General features: G+C 35.2%; 2 protein-coding genes across 6 annotated transcripts; one reads left to right on the plus strand and one right to left on the minus strand.

Moving 5' to 3' along the window:
- Window positions 1-22: 22 nt before the first annotated feature.
- On the minus strand, window positions 23-3940 carry LOC142532575 (proteinaceous RNase P 1, chloroplastic/mitochondrial-like). 3 transcript variants are annotated; one of them, XM_075638877.1, is made up of 6 exons: window positions 2601-3940; window positions 2106-2195; window positions 1793-1974; window positions 685-805; window positions 295-363; window positions 23-212 (listed from the first exon to the last, which is right to left on the minus strand). In XM_075638877.1, the coding sequence occupies exons 1-6, from the start codon at window positions 3747-3749 to the stop codon at window positions 111-113; spliced, it is 1713 nt and encodes a 570-aa protein (XP_075494992.1). In that variant the 5' UTR covers window positions 3750-3940; the 3' UTR covers window positions 23-110. The 3 variants fall into 3 exon arrangements, 2 of the variants coding, with proteins under 2 accessions (XP_075494992.1, XP_075494993.1); XR_012816559.1 differs by lacking the exons at window positions 23-212; window positions 295-363 and adding an exon at window positions 1269-1328; XM_075638878.1 differs by lacking the exons at window positions 23-212; window positions 295-363; window positions 685-805 and adding an exon at window positions 1367-1725.
- A 3043-nt stretch (window positions 3941-6983) lies between these two features.
- Window positions 6984-13577, plus strand: LOC142532950 (riboflavin biosynthesis protein PYRR, chloroplastic). 3 transcript variants are annotated; one of them, XM_075639506.1, is made up of 9 exons: window positions 6985-7440; window positions 8290-8424; window positions 10087-10186; window positions 10321-10446; window positions 10533-10846; window positions 11513-11632; window positions 11920-12165; window positions 12245-12370; window positions 13113-13577. In XM_075639506.1, exons 1-9 carry the CDS (start codon window positions 6994-6996, stop codon window positions 13401-13403), a joined length of 1905 nt encoding a protein of 634 aa, XP_075495621.1. In that variant the 5' UTR covers window positions 6985-6993; the 3' UTR covers window positions 13404-13577. The 3 variants fall into 3 exon arrangements, with proteins under 3 accessions (XP_075495624.1, XP_075495621.1, XP_075495622.1); XM_075639507.1 differs by lacking the exon at window positions 11920-12165; XM_075639509.1 differs by lacking the exons at window positions 11920-12165; window positions 12245-12370 and having other exon boundaries at window positions 6984-7440.
- Window positions 13578-15451: the final 1874 nt, after the last annotated feature.

Raw genomic sequence — 15451 nt, forward strand, 5'->3', positions numbered from 1 at the left:
TGTGGGTGCTTGCATGGCGACATGTACAAAAGATGATCTGATCTTGAGCTTATTTACCCAACTTTGTAAAAAAACACGAGGATTTAAAAAAAAAATCAATAAGAATTCCTCTAATTTCTCTCCCTACTCCTTGTTACACAAAGCCATTGTCTTGGGATCTCAAGATCATCTCCTGTAACAGTTGGAACATGCCAACTGCCCTGTTCTGACTCCTGCAATTCATTTGCACACGATTCATAGAGCTTTTCAGACATGAAACTAACAGGCGTAGAGATCCTTTGCACATTAACTCACCTGGATGACAATTGAATATGGTGGTGGCATATGGAGGTTCAGCCCATTGATAGAAGGTTTTAATCGGACCTGCCATTCATCGGTACAATACAACCATTTTCAATCTCATATGTTAGTGACAATCCAGTTTTGCTAATGTAACGCGCATGAAAGCTAGCTTTCTATAATTGATATTAAAAACGGAACGGTTGGAAATAAAAATATATACATAATATAAGAGACCGGTAGCCAAGAATGTCTTATTCCTGCTTGCTATGTTCTGATTGCCATTGGGAAGATAGGACAACCATTCAGAATGCATCGTTTATATACAAGTAATTAACAATCCCTAGCAATGCAGCATCGAAGAAGTTTGAATGAATCAAATATTGAAAGAAAAGTAACAAATACCTGATGTTTTTCTTTCCATCTAGGGAAGAAGCTATTGCCTAAAAGTTCAAACAAGTGGTCTCTCATCTCATCATTTGTCACCAGCAAACACTTTGAACTTACAGCAGCATACAACCAGTACCTACGGAAAGAAGAGAAAAACAGATAATGGACTTGTACGGCAGAGACATCGGTAACAGGTAAATATCTGGCATTGCACTTAATCTCAAGGTCGAGTGGCATAAGACAAGTTAAGAACAAATAAACGAGACTGGTATGTATTGAAAATTGAGAGAGAGATTGATATTTGTTAAATAAGATATGCTTCTCAATGACCAAAATAAATAAATTTTTGTGTGGCATGTGTTGTAGATACATGGCCACAGATATATTAATGAAAAGACTCTCCCATATTATGCCGTTTATACTCCTACCTGATTCCTTTCACTTTTATAGCTTAATTCTTTTGACTGCACTGAATGCCTCGCCAAACACAGTGATCTTGTGCGTGGATCATTTTTAATTGAAGAATGAAACAAGAAAATTTCTTCTCAAAATTATCTACACCAAGTGAATATGCTTTTATTGACCTAATAGATATTAACCTGTGATGTCGTACGTGATATCAGGCCTTGAACAGAGCATTCCAATGTCAGCGAATATTTCTTTATTGGTTTCATTGAATCACATATGAAAAAAGAAACAACAAAACTGAATTTGGGTAAACCACTATTTGAAATCAATCAATATTGTGTGGTCATGGAACTCCCAAAATTTCACTTCAATAAATAACAATATAAGCAAGATGTGTATCTAACAACTTACATCACTACAATGGAGTTGAAATAACAAACTTCCCTTGTAAAAAACTATTCATTAACATCATGCATAGATAACAACAACAGAACCTTGAAAGACATTGTGGTTCACAAATATCAATAACATGCAGGCATTAGACCCAAATGACCTATATCGGCTACATAGGTGCATAACTGAAAGCATCATTTTCAACCTAGTTGACGGCTGGATTATTCAGATCGCTAGCAAATAAGTATACAGGAACTGTATGAAGAAAAGAACACAAAAAAATGTGACTCAGCATTAAGAGAAACTGATTATTAAATATTACCAATCGTCATTTGAACCAAGAGGTGTTGCATAGAGTGCTCCAGCCCGTTTCCAACTTTCCAATAACTTTTTGTTGTTGGGGTGCTGAGCAGGACCGCCAGTCATTCTACTCTGGTGTAAAATAACAAGAGGCAATTTCTTTGAAGGGCTGATTTGCCGTATTTCTTTCACAACTCTATTGATCTATGACAAAGGCCACTATGAGTCATTTATCCACACATGAAAAAAAACACAAATCTCATAACCTTCGCTAATTCACTTCTAATTGTCTATCACAAAGACAGGCGATGAAGGGAGTCAAGTTTCATATTTACCTGGAAAAAATTCAAAACTTGTTGATTAGCAAGGCCCAAATTTGCACCATCAACTACAGCATCAAACGGACCATGCCGTTGAAGCCACTCCTGTACCAGTACACAAGCATTAGACTTGAAATCTTTGTTGTTAAATGCTTAGCCCAAGTTAAATATTGCACTTTTCCAGTATAACAATGATGTTGTCAGATTACATCATTAATAACAACAGGTGATGCCCGAGACATCTTATTTCAATTTAACTTGTTATAAACAAAACAATGGCCTGCCATGATTATAAGACAGACACCATAACTTATAGAATTACCATCCAAACACCGAGAAGTTCTCCTCGTTTCTTTTCAAACTCAGTACCGTTTCAAAATGTCATCAAGCAAAGTTGCAGCAGTCATATCAAATCCTACAATTTTCAGACGAATAAATGCTATATTTTCCACACACACAGCACAGATTTCGAAAGGTCTTAACCGTGGAAACCAGATACTAAGTCAATACCTGAAATTGCAAAAAGTCTTTTCTAGCTTCCTTTTGGCAAGCCAGATCAGCCAAACACTTTGCAAAATTATTTGTCTCCCTAGGATCAATATCAATACAATCTAGCTTCTGCCCACATGACTGACAAACACCGGTATTGGTTATCGAGGTCCTCACCAATCTCCAGTTTCCTGTCCCCAACCACCCTTGACCATGCCATCCACCACCTCCCTCAACAATTCCTTTCTTCACCCTCTCTGAATCCCACTTCTCCAAACCAATTTCTGCTGCCTTTTTGGACCTAAACCAATCCTCCACCACCACAGCAGTCTCCTCTGAAACTTGTCTCACTGCAGCTCTCAACCTATGCAGCATTTCATACACTTTCTCTTCCCTCTCAGTTTCGGAACTAACTTTTAATAATGCTGAAAGCTCAGACTCTTCAGCCAAAACCATGTTATCCATCATATGAGAATCCACCTTGTATGCCTCATAAGCCATCCCCTTCTCACAAAACCCAAACAGAGCTGGTCCATAAGACCTCAACTTTGGAGCAATACCACCTGCCTTCATTTTCTTAACTAAACCGAAAGCTCGCTCAGGATCGTTTTTGGCAGCTGCCAATCTTGAAGCATTAGTAAATGTTGCCTCATTCGGCACCACCTTATCAATGCCCATCCGTTCAAAAATCTCAAACCCTCTTTCCAAGCTTAGAACATCCGTTCGAATACCATCACTTTTTGTTGAACATAAATAAAGCAAGACATTGTAATGATACACATTCAGCTGAACATTGTTGATTATTGCCTCATCGTAAAGGCGAAGGGCTTCTGCTACGTCACCGCTCTTGGAACACTGCTCCAGTTTCGCACGCAGAATCATCTCTGGGGACTCCCGAAGAGCCTTTTTCCTGGATCTTCGAGTGCCCGAATCTGTAGGCTCTTGGACAAGTGCTTCAGCTGTTGTGGTGGAAAAATGGGATCTTTTTATCGCCATCAAAAAGGGATATTTTGGTTGGGTTTTGGCATTGAACGAAATAGGCATCAAGGGACAGTAGTGCAACAGATAATTGAAGCTTCTGGGGCGGAAACAGAGTGAAGTAGAGTTTTTGGAGAAAAGGGAAAGAAGAGGAGAGGCTTTAGCTGATAAAGTAGTCATGCGAAAGAGCATTCCTGGTACTTAAGGTGTCGACCACACACTCCCACAACGCAAAACTACGTGTTCGATGGACGTGCTCTTCGCATCCACGATTTGAAAAACATGATGGAATTTGGAATTTAACAGTGGAACAATCAATCTCAGAACAGAGAATGGGAAATTTGAAGCTATAGATGACGGACGCTATATCTTCTTTTTCTTTCGTCTAAAAAAGAAATATATTTTAAAGTATGTTATAATATATGTTTTATGAGTTTAGTGATTTCTAAAAAAACACAAAAATTAAGTTAATTAGCGAAAACAAAAAATATAAAATTCAAAACAAGTGAAATTCCAATGCTAAAAAAAGTTCCTTTAAATGTATTTCAGGAAATAAATTTTTTGGAAAAATTTGCTTTTTTTTTTTTAATGAAACTAATTCCATTAAAAGGTAAAAAATTTACAGATGGTTTGTGGAATTTTACCATTAAGTGACACAGATACAGGCAACAGAAATAAAAGTAACAACTAATATATGATAAAACACAGATAGTGTAGTATTAAGCATTAAGGTGGCACGGAGCTATAAAATAGAAATAATAGTAAGAACCAATCTGATGAAACACAGATGGTTTTAAGCATGTGTTAGATAGGAAACTTCTCTTATCCCTTGCGAAGACTTCAGGCATTGGAACCATGTGTTTTATTTCCGATATAAAAACATGATATTGTATTCCTTTGATGTTTTACTGTTTTTGGGTGGATTGTGCTATGAAGGGTTTGGTGTTATATTTCTCAACCAGCAGTTTTCGTTAACTATTTCTAGGATTTTGTTACCAGAAGTATGCAAAGATTTATATCCGGTTCCTCTGGAAATCTGTTAAAGTTTAGAAACTTTCTTCAGCAATAGTGAAGTGTGGTTCGTTTTCATTCTTTTTAAATATTATTATGTAATCCAATTACCTGGTGTAAGCTCTGATCATATTAACTACATATGTGACTACAATACTTCAATAAATCTGAAATCGAGAAATTCTTAAACTTTTGTATGCCTCGGGAGGCAGCTAGATACCAGAATCTTAACTTTGTCCCAACATTCTTCAACCGGCTGTTCTGACTTCTGAGTTGTCAAAAAATCATTTTATTCCGCTCCAACCAAAATGACTAGCATTAACAATGAACCATCACTGTACAAAAAATTCTTCTTATTCTTTCTAAGTTCAAGTCCAAGATCTATAACAAATAGCTCCTACACTAATCTTGGGGCTATCCATACCAAACCCGTCTGCTCCAATGCTCAGAACCAAAAACATCTCATAAAAGGACAATAAAGACAATATGAAAACAATCTCTGTTTAATTTAGTGCCATGAATTTGGGAATGATGTTATAATTTTCCAGCAATTAGTTCAGCAATGTGCTGAAATAATTTTGTTGTCTTCGTTGATCATCCTATATTTATGCGTTCTATGCTATGAGCAAACCTTTTTTAGTTTCATATTTTTCTTGTATGGCGTATCTTTACTTTAATTCAAAATATTAACTGACAAATGGCTTCTCTCCTGAAAGGAAATAGATATTAATTGATGACTTACATCAAAGATGCCTATGAATCAATTGATGACTTGCTCAAGAGGCGCATATGAATTTATTTTTCTGCTCTTTTATTTGCAGATATTGTATTGTCAGACAAGCTCATTTTGTATGGCCTTGAAAATCAGAACATGGGATGGACTGAGTATGACTGTGAGTATAATTTAGTGTTGGATTTCCTCTGCACTTATCTTTAAGTTGACCATATCTTTCCTATTAAATATTTAGAAATATTTGTGGTGGGTTTAGTCCCTTGATGTTAGATGAAATTCCATCTTGATATATGAGATTTCCTCGGAGCTTTATTTGTTATCTGTGCATATTTTGTGCATGTACTGTGCATGTACTTTTGCCCGATTATTTTTGGTGAGTGCTTTGTCGCCATACAACTTCTCAAATCAGTTCTTTTTTCTTTGCTTCAAGAACCAAAAAGCATGAAATTTTTTTGTTGAGTTTCTCTTGTATCTATCAAGTTCTGTTCGATAGGTTTTAGGTTTTGCTGAAGGTGAGGTAAGCATTTATCCACGAGTGATATTATTTATTGTCGCAAACTTTGTCTGATGAGGTTCATTTCAACTTAAAAGTGCTGTGAATTTTCTCTGACCTCAGGGTTTGAGTTTCTATTATCTCTGTCTGCTATTTCTGTATGAAAGAATAAATAATTTCTTTTGGATTCTTTTTTCAACTTTTGCATCTTACAAATTCACTAAAATTTCTTCTAGGTGACTTCTGATGTTCCATCATAATTTCTGTGGTTGGAATCATTTGTATGTCTTGAGTATCCTGCAAATTTACCAAATTATACAAAGACAGGAGATATGCTTGCCAATCATTTAATTCTTTTTGTATTCAACCATGGAGATAATATGTCAGTATACATAATGTCATAACCAAGTATATGGTGGCAGGAAATTTGAGATTGTTTTGTTATTTCGACGTTTCTTGCTTGATAATTTCATGAAAACAGGGCATACACTAAACCTTTTTGTTGGTCGCAGGCTCATCAAGCATCCGAGTAAGAGATGAAGTGAGTGGAAATGCTTATTCATCTGCTTTATGTCCGTCTGAGGTTAGTATAGTATCATTCCTTCTGTTAATAGTCGCACGCTTCAATCTGATAGAATGCACTAGAGTAGCAGCTCAATAAGTGTTCGAGATGTAAATAAATGTTTGAGCTGAGAAACTTGATGTTGAATCTTGGAAATAAGAAACGTGGAATTATGAAATTCCTATAGGTCTTTAACAAATCAGTCTATCAAATTTCAAAATAATTAAAAAAATATATTATATGTAATTAAAAACTTTAATGATTATGACATACAATGGTGTTACAAATCAATAGTAACTCCATATTTTCTAGTTTTTCTTCACTAAATATCTAAATATTCATACATTTAATATTCTAAATTAAGTTATTATTACGTGTAAATGAATCCAATTGAGTCGAATTATCAAGAAAATTTTATGACCCGAATTTTGATATCAATTCAAATATCGAGTAGTTAAATATTATTTGCTCGAATTTCATCATGTTAGTAAATTGAAAAATTTTCTCGATATTATATTAACAAAATATAAATATAATGAGTGTCTTATGAACTAGGAAAAAAATAATTTGGAAACAAACTTATCTAGGAAAAAAATATGAACATGTTCATGTTCGAACTTTTGTTCTCCTCAAATGAATGAATAGGGAATCACAAACAAGAATATTTATTAGAAATCATATTTGTTATTGGGCAATTCTTGTAATGGTGTATGCAGCGGTGGCAGTAGGACCATCTAATCTCCCTTCTCGCCTCATCTGCCGGGCAACTTCTTCTTCTTCTTCTTCTTCTTTTTCTTCTTCACTTGCCTTCGATGCCACCTGCATCAAGCGTGCGGCCCATCTGGCTGACAAATCTGCAGGTTTTACGGCCCCTCATCCTAACTTCGGCTGCGTTATAGCCACTGCCGATGCTGAAGAGAGGAGTGTTGTGGGGGAGGGCTATTTATATGCTCAGGGGACCAGCCCACCAGAAGTGCAGGCGGTGCAGGCATCTGGCGATCGCTGCCGTGGCGCTACAGCTTATCTCAATTTGGAGCCAAGTCACTGCCTTGGGGACCAAACTGTGGTCTCTGCTCTAATCCAGGTGAATAGCCATCCAGCAATTTCTATTCTGTATATCGTGCTTTTGAATCTTGCGCTCCGGCCTTAATTTGTGTGAATTTCTGACAATGCTTGCTTGAGTTGCTTGAGATTACTTAAAATTTGGATTATATACTTGAATCATATTGATTTGTTCGTGGGAATTATTACGCCTATAATCAAGGTACGACCTTTGGTTGCATAGCTGCTGATTAAGGTTCTTGCTCTATGTTGGACTTATCATCCTGTAGCTTTTAAACTCCTTTGGAATTAAGACAACAAATGCGTTGTCCAGTGAAATCTACTGTTCGACTAAAACTAACTACTGCTAGTGAACTTTTTTGTTTAAGAAACTATTACTCTGCCACAAAAGTTACTTAGTCTGGGTGCATGGTGCCTCCTCTACCCGCCACATGTTGTCGGCTTGTCGCTACCTTAATATGATTTTATATTATTGAGAAAGCTTTGCATGTGAATCAATATTTTGAATTGCAATTACATGAAAATTCTGTTTGTTGCCGATTATTTTCCCAGTGCAAGTTTGCTTGCATGGGCCGCAGATGGTAAGTTTGGCTCTCATTGAGAAATTGGTTTCTTTCATATCTTCATGTATTATTTCAATAATGGTTCTCTATAAGTGCGCCCATTTAAGTGTGAAATATGCTCGATTGTTTTCCCTTGTTCTAGTTAACCTTGCATTGTATTGTTTTCCCTTGAACGCTTGTTTTTCCTTATTCTAGTGAACTTTAGGTTTATTATCCTTGCATTGTATTTTTTTTATCGACTTAGTAGACTTGACCATGTTTGACTAATAATTTTAAATCAAAACTCACTTCTGTTTATGCATGTTTAGGCAGGTATCTCTAGGGTCGTGATTGGAATCAGGCATCCTTTGCATCATCTTCGGGGCAAGGCTATCCGTGCTCTCAGAAGTGAAGGACTTTTGGTTGACGTTCTAGGAGAAGATCTGCAATGTAAAACTATTGAGGTGACATTTCCAAAACCCAAATGTTTTTAACTGTTGCATAAAATTATCTGGTATGGTATAGTCGTATGTTTGTGTATGTTATAACTTATGAGTCACAATAATCTAAACTATGGGCACTTGATCAATTTGTTCTGTGATTGGTTTTTCTCTTACAATCAGCTGATTTTACTGTTCAGGATATGTGCTTTTCATTGATATAGTGACTTCTATTTTGTTTTTTGTTTTTGTTTTTTTTTTAATCTTTTGTCTGTGCATCTAAATAACTTACAGTTACAAACAAACTTAAAATATGTTTGTCGCACACATATGTAGCATAGAAGACATGCTCAGATGTACGAAAACTCAGACATACACATCCTCTTTATGTTTCTTTTTACTCTATGACTAGTATTGAATCTCAGTCCCATAACTCTGTTGTAATTGTTATGTCTTCTTTTTGAAGATTATGAAAAAGAATCGTTATTCATTATATGTGTGGTAATGTGGGGGTCTGTTTATCCATTGATCCTTGATCTCATATTAAGGTTCAAAATTTGAGAATAAGTTGCTCTCAGATACAGATACACGTTACAGAACTTTACTCACGTTATGTCGCCCATTTCTAAAGACGCGTTATTATGAATAACTTCCTCTATGTGACCATAAAATAGAAAGTTAAAGATCGAAATAGATTCTAAAGTTAGTTCATTGGTGTTTGATGGCTTTTTTCTTAGATTTCATTGTCCTATTTGCAATTTGGATTTTGATTTGGTTTGTCTCAGCTTGTAATCAAACATTTGAAAATGTTGTATAATAACTATTGTGTGTGCACAGTACTTGGTTATCTATAGAGCTGTTAAAATGGGGCCGGCCCACCCCGACTTGCCCTGCCCCGCCTTAGCCTGCCAATTTGGCGAGTTGGAAAAACCTTTACCCAACCTGACTATCTCGGGATGCTGATGGCCCGCCTAAAAAAAATATATCCATATCCATATTTTATATTTCACATACCGTCTTAGTACATTTAACAAAATGATTGAACAACCAATGGCATTATCATAAGAAATTAAAATTGAATAAAGTTTAACAAAATATAAACCATTATTCAAAATTCATCAACCGTAAACCATTGAATCATTTAAATTTCTTTCTCTTCACGTATTTCCTTTTCTTCATCAATAATTTTCAAAACATCTGAACCTTCACCTGATAAAGTTGTCTTAATATTTCAGTAAACCAATATATCAACTAATTAAAGAACATAATTCGATGATTTGTAAATAAAATTAATTTTTAATAAATAATAAAACTTGGGAAATGGGGAGGAAATCTTTTGTTTAATAATTAATAAAAATTTAACTTTTTTTAAATAAAGATGGCGAGTTGGCCCGCGGGCCAACCTGCCTCAACCCATAACCCAAACAGGCCGGTCTATTTTGACTCGCCTTCAAGCAGGTGATAAAATTGTACCCAACCCGCCATTTCGGGTCGACCCCAAATTGACGGCTCTAGTTATCTATTTACCAATTTGCTACATGTTTCACATAGACGTAGGTTTTTAAATTTCAAAAATTCTATTCTTGTGATAATTACAGTAAGGACCTTTCCTACTCGAGCTTGCTATATTACTGGCACGGAACATTGCAACTTATTCACCTCGTTGCCTTTGTCTGTTCACTGTAGGAAGCCGTGGAATCCTGTCTTCTAGTTAATGCCCCTTTATTGTATAGAACCGCTTGTGGAGTTCCATTCTCTGTACTGAAATATGCCATGACTCTAGATGGTCAGTGCTGGTTTATTTTTATTGCTTCTATTAATTTCATATAAAAAAATCTGACTGCCTAAGTCTTCAGGCCAATGGCCTCAAAGTAAGTTAGATAACTCGTGGTGTTGATTATCCTGCAATTGTGAGAACAGGCAAAATTGCTGCAAGTAGTGGACACGCATCATGGATTAGCAGCAAGAAGTCAAGAAACCGAGTTTTCGAATTGCGTGGCAGGAGTGATGCTGTTATTGTTGGAGGAAATACTGTACGCAAAGATAGTATGACTCTGTCATGGCTGTTAGCTTTTGATGGATTGTGATGCCGAAATATCAAACTCCTGTTCTAATTCAACTTTGAAATTTAGATCCACGTTTGACGGCAAGACATGGAGGTGGACATTTGCCCCAACGGATTGTTATGTCTACATCTCTTGATCTTCCTGAGACTGCATACTTGTGGGATGTTACTGAAGTTCCCACCATGGTTGCAACACAGAGAGGTGCAAGGAGGAGTTTCCAAAAATTTCTTGCATCAAAGGGTGTTGAAGTAGTTGAGTTCGAAATTCTAAATCCCAAAGTCGTAATGGATTACTTATATGATCGTGGTTGTCTTTCGATTTTGTGGGAATGCGGAGGTACGCTGGCTGCATCTGCCATTTCTCATGGTGTTATACACAAGGTATGTCCAGTTAATCTAGCTCTATAACGTTTGATTTAGTCTCTGCTATGAGAAGGTATTAGTGCAGAATTTTACCCTGAATTTGTGATTTATATACATCAGTTATAGGCCAATCCCTTGATATTTTAGTGCTGTATCCTTGGATATAATTTTACCCAGTTCTGGCTTTTGCCCTTTTTCCATCTTCACATGAGTGCAGATTCCTATTTTATTTTTCTGCTTGGTGACCCTGATACGAACAAAATTTCCAAACACTCGAAACCAAAAGTAATTAACAGCAAATTAAGCTGAAAATAGATCGATTCACCAAGAAAATTAATGTGAGGGAAGCACCCAGCCAATGATTAAATCCTTTTACAAGAAGAAAGTCACTCTCCATCCTTTCCTTTGCACTAAGCTAGCCAAACAATCTGCTAGAATCTCTTTCCTATAACCAACTCTAGCCTTATGTATTTGTTCCTCTTTCCCCGTAAGTTACGCATCCTGATTTTCTAGGCCCGATAGGTGGGCCCATAACAGACTCCCTGCTTGTCTTTGCTCTTCCAGTTGCTTGATTATTGTAGAATATGAATGCATTAGGTTTTAGTAACATGAACATAGTCCCACGAATAATCACAAGTGTTTTTCTATTTATTTTCAGATTTTACATGCTTTATGCTGATGCAGGTACACGCCTTTGTTGCCCCTAAAATTATCGGTGGGAAAAATGCACCATCACCCGTTGGAGAACTTGGGATGGTAGAGATGTCTCAGGCATTGGAATTAAATGATGTTCGTTATGAGCAGGTCTGTGATTATTCTGATACAATTGAATGTTAGTTTTTCATTTCCACTTTACTGAAAAAAAGAGAGAAAAGTTTACAACCATGACTTTATCAACATTACGCGAGCTGCCTACTATGTTTTGCATCTTGATTTTAGTTGATTTTATGACCATGACTTTATCAACCGTCTTCTGAAATATGGATGTAAGAAGAAAGCAGACATGGACTACCCCTTCAAGTACCTTTTTCCAATTAGGATTATATTTTTTCATTTACAATAGCCCCTTATGTTTGATGCATGAACCGCAGATAGGTCCTGACATGCTTGTAAGTGGATTTCTTCACCCAGTTCCCGACTTAGCACCTGTGATTCCATCTATAGATGAAACTTCTGTGATCGATCCTACTGTTTCTCCTTATGAAGCAAGCGTCATATTCTTTTACAAAACATGGGACCCTTATGGTGCCTTTTCAAACTTCTCTTCTCATCCAATTCAAATGCCTGCTGAAAATGGTGATTTTTCTACATGGCAAAGTGTGGAGCACTATTACCAGGTCTCTTTCTTGGTTTATAACTACAATAATTTTCCCACGATCTTCTGTAGATTTGTTTCCAAGTCTCTCTATTTTGTAGGCACATAAGTTTGTTAAATTAGATGATCCTGTTGGAAAGAACTGCTTCGAAGACATAAAAAATGCTAAAAGTCCCGAGGAAGCAGCACGATTAGGGAGGAAAATGCAGAGGCAATGCCCTGATCTGGTATCACTTAAAGACCCTGGTTACCTTGGACATGTGGTGTTAGCATGAATACACTTTTTACTTTTTTTTAAACGGACATGGTTGATGACCCGGAGATTTCTGCAATGAGTTTTTTTAAAAAAATTGATGGATATCAGCAACGGAAATGGTGGAAAGTCTACAGTGATTGGTTTTTTAGTGATACAAACATAATCATGTGTTAAAAACCCTATATCTATTATTCCCATTATAAATGTTTCTACAATTCTCTTGATGGATATGACCTTGTGATATTATGGTATATCAAGTTGAATTACTTTTGTTTAAGATGGATTTGTTTCCCAGTTTCATTTGTTGGTTTGTGAGACTGTTTGATTAGTGTGAATGGTTTGGGTAGAATACAAAAAACTCTGGAGAGCATTTTAGACCAAAACAGTTATTTGATCACATATTAAGGGCTAGGTTCCTGACCAAAATCCATCATGATTTTCTGCTAGTTGTACAAAGATGCTCTTAAATGTCTGTGATTGATCACATCTGCTTATGTTTTGGTTAATTCCTTCTGATATACAGTCTTACACCCATCATTAAGATGAATATGCAAGTGTTTACAAGGTTTTACAATAATTTTCCTAACAACTTGGTTGATCTTACGTGCAAAGTAGGAATGGGTTCAAAATTGGTTTCTAACAGAGACAATTACTCTCGCTTTTGTGGGCTCGAGGAGTGACCTGCCTGATCCAACTTCTCATGTACCACGCAGGTGAGATCTGATTGGGAATCTATCAAGATCAATGTAATGTACAGGGCCCTGAAATGCAAGTTTTCAACATATTCCAATTTAACCTCGATGTTACTCTCGACTGCTGGATCAGTCCTTGTTGAAGCCTCGCCACATGATCTGTTTTGGGGTGGAGGTCGAGATGGCGAAGGGCTAAACTATCTCGGAAGGCTGTTGATGCAGTTGAGATCAGAATTCCTCGCTGTATCTTCATCCGAAACAAACGAGACGACTTGTGGGCTAGAGGAAAATGAGGTTCAAAAATTGCCATGAAAGATATGATCCGTGCTTAGATAACTTGTGATATCAATTAGAGGTGCATCTATCCATGCATAGAAGAATTGCTGGGAATATATCATTATATTGTAGGATGGAATTAATATCATTATCAATTTTTTTTTTTTTTGTTTCAAGACTAGGAAAATAAATATGTTATTTTTGGTTTCACTTCTTTTAAGCAAGACTAGGAAAATAAATATGTTATTTTTGGTTTCACTTCTTTTAAGTTTGGACCAATAAATATTCACTTTATTCAACGAATTAGTTACATTTTGAGCAACCAATTGACTAATTGACTACCGAGTTTGAATATATTGGAAATCAACTGTGCAAAAATTATATCTAATATTTTTGTCCATAAAACATAATATTATCAAAAACTTTAAATCTTTGTGACAAAATAAATAATTTTATAGACAAAATCATATGGTGTTCAAAAAATCAGGCACGAATATTTATCTGTGAGATAGGTCAATCGTACCGATATTCACAATAAAAAATAATACTCTTAGCATAAAAAGTAATATTTTTCATAGGATGATTTAAATAAAAGATCTGTCTCACAAAATACGATCTGTAAAACCGTCTTAAATAAATTTTTGTCCCCAATCAAATAGGAGAAAGATCCTTGTTAGAATTTCCTTCTTTTTTTGCATAATCAAGGCGAGAAAGATGCGCATTGCTCAAGTGGTGGTAGATATTTGATATTAAAATATATTTTATTTTTTATTAAAAAAAAAAATGAAACCAGTCACAGCTGTCTACGACTCTTTAAGAGAGAACCAGTTTGTGAAGAGATACGTCTCCTCTTTAATAATCAGAATTATAAATTCAGTATATATTTAAGACAAAAGTTTGTGTGAGACGATTTCATTGGTTGTATTTTGTGAGACATATCTCTTATTTGGGTCATCCATGAATAAATATTATTTTTTATATTAAGAGTATTACTTTTTATTGTGAATATTGGTAGAGTTGACTATTTTACAAATAAAAATTGGTAAGATCGTCTTATAAAAGATATATTTTTTTTTAAATATTATGAAGTCAAATGTTACAATCATGATGAATAGAAGTTGCCAAATTCGCAGCTGATCTTTTGATGATTTTCAAGAAATTTAGGATTTGGTTCTACATACAAACTTTTTATTGTGAAAAAATCTAACGAGTTAATTTTGTGATAAAGATCTCTAACAAAACATATTTCATAAAAAAATATTATTTTTATATTAAAAATATTATTTTTCATTTTAAATATAGATTAATCAGATTAACTTGTATCATGAAAATAGATACGTGAGATCATCTCTCCAACAATCTATTCTTGGTCTTATCAGGCTCAAACATGTGTTTCTTAATTTTCTTTTCTGGAAAAAAACAATAACAGGGTCTACCAAATATGACGAGTACAAATTTATTTAATGGACAAAAACGTTCCACGAAGCTTTACGTACCCAAAAAGATTTATTGGGAAAAACAAAAACGTTAATATTATTCCAAAAAAAAAAAAAAAAAAACGTGCGAGTCAATATATGACATGGCTAACTTATCAAATGTTAGCCGAGCACAAATATATCTATTTAAATAGTCAAAAGTATATGAACATAAATAAGAGTAGGTCTCTTGTTACACGGCCTCACAAATTTTATCTGTGAGACGGGTCAATTCTACCGATATTCACAATAAAAATTAATACTTTTAGCATAAAAAGTAATGTTTTTTCATGAATGACCCAAATAAGAGATCTGTCTCACAAAATACGACTCATGAAACCGTCTCACACAAATTTTTATTCATAAATAAAGACCTTTGATAATGCAAGTTCTTGTCATGTTGTGCACGGTAAAAGATTTTTGTTCGAAAATAGAAGTTTCAGAAATAAAATGAGATTTTTACAATTATCACATATATTTATTGTATTTGATATTTATCTATATTTTCTTTCAAATCGAAAACTATAATAAAATGATTGAGGATTTCGACTTTGGAGGTGTCTCAAACTTGGATTTTATCATCAAATAAAAATGAGTAGGTCTCTTGTG

The sequence above is a fragment of the Primulina tabacum genome, chromosome 18 (genome assembly GCF_025594145.1).
Source record: "Primulina tabacum isolate GXHZ01 chromosome 18, ASM2559414v2, whole genome shotgun sequence".
In the NCBI taxonomy this organism is placed as follows: Eukaryota; Viridiplantae; Streptophyta; class Magnoliopsida; order Lamiales; family Gesneriaceae; genus Primulina; species Primulina tabacum.

Excerpts from the sequence above, each read along its gene's own strand:
- LOC142532575 (XM_075638877.1), bottom strand. The coding sequence starts at position 3,749 with ATGCTCTTTCGCATGACTACTTTATCAGCTAAAGCCTCTCCTCTTCTT. Across the intron at positions 1,975-2,105 it reads AAGTTTTGAATTTTTTCCAG|ATCAATAGAGTTGTGAAAGA; the intron begins GTAAATATGAAA and ends CCTTTGTCATAG. Across the intron at positions 806-1,792 it reads CTTGGTTCAAATGACGATTG|GTACTGGTTGTATGCTGCTG; the intron begins GTAATATTTAAT and ends TTCTTTCCGTAG.
- LOC142532950 (XM_075639506.1), top strand. The coding sequence starts at position 6,994 with ATGAATAGGGAATCACAAACAAGAATATTTATTAGAAATCATATTTGT. Across the intron at positions 10,187-10,320 it reads ATATGCCATGACTCTAGATG|GCAAAATTGCTGCAAGTAGT; the intron begins GTCAGTGCTGGT and ends TTGTGAGAACAG. Across the intron at positions 10,847-11,512 it reads CTCATGGTGTTATACACAAG|GTACACGCCTTTGTTGCCCC; the intron begins GTATGTCCAGTT and ends ATGCTGATGCAG.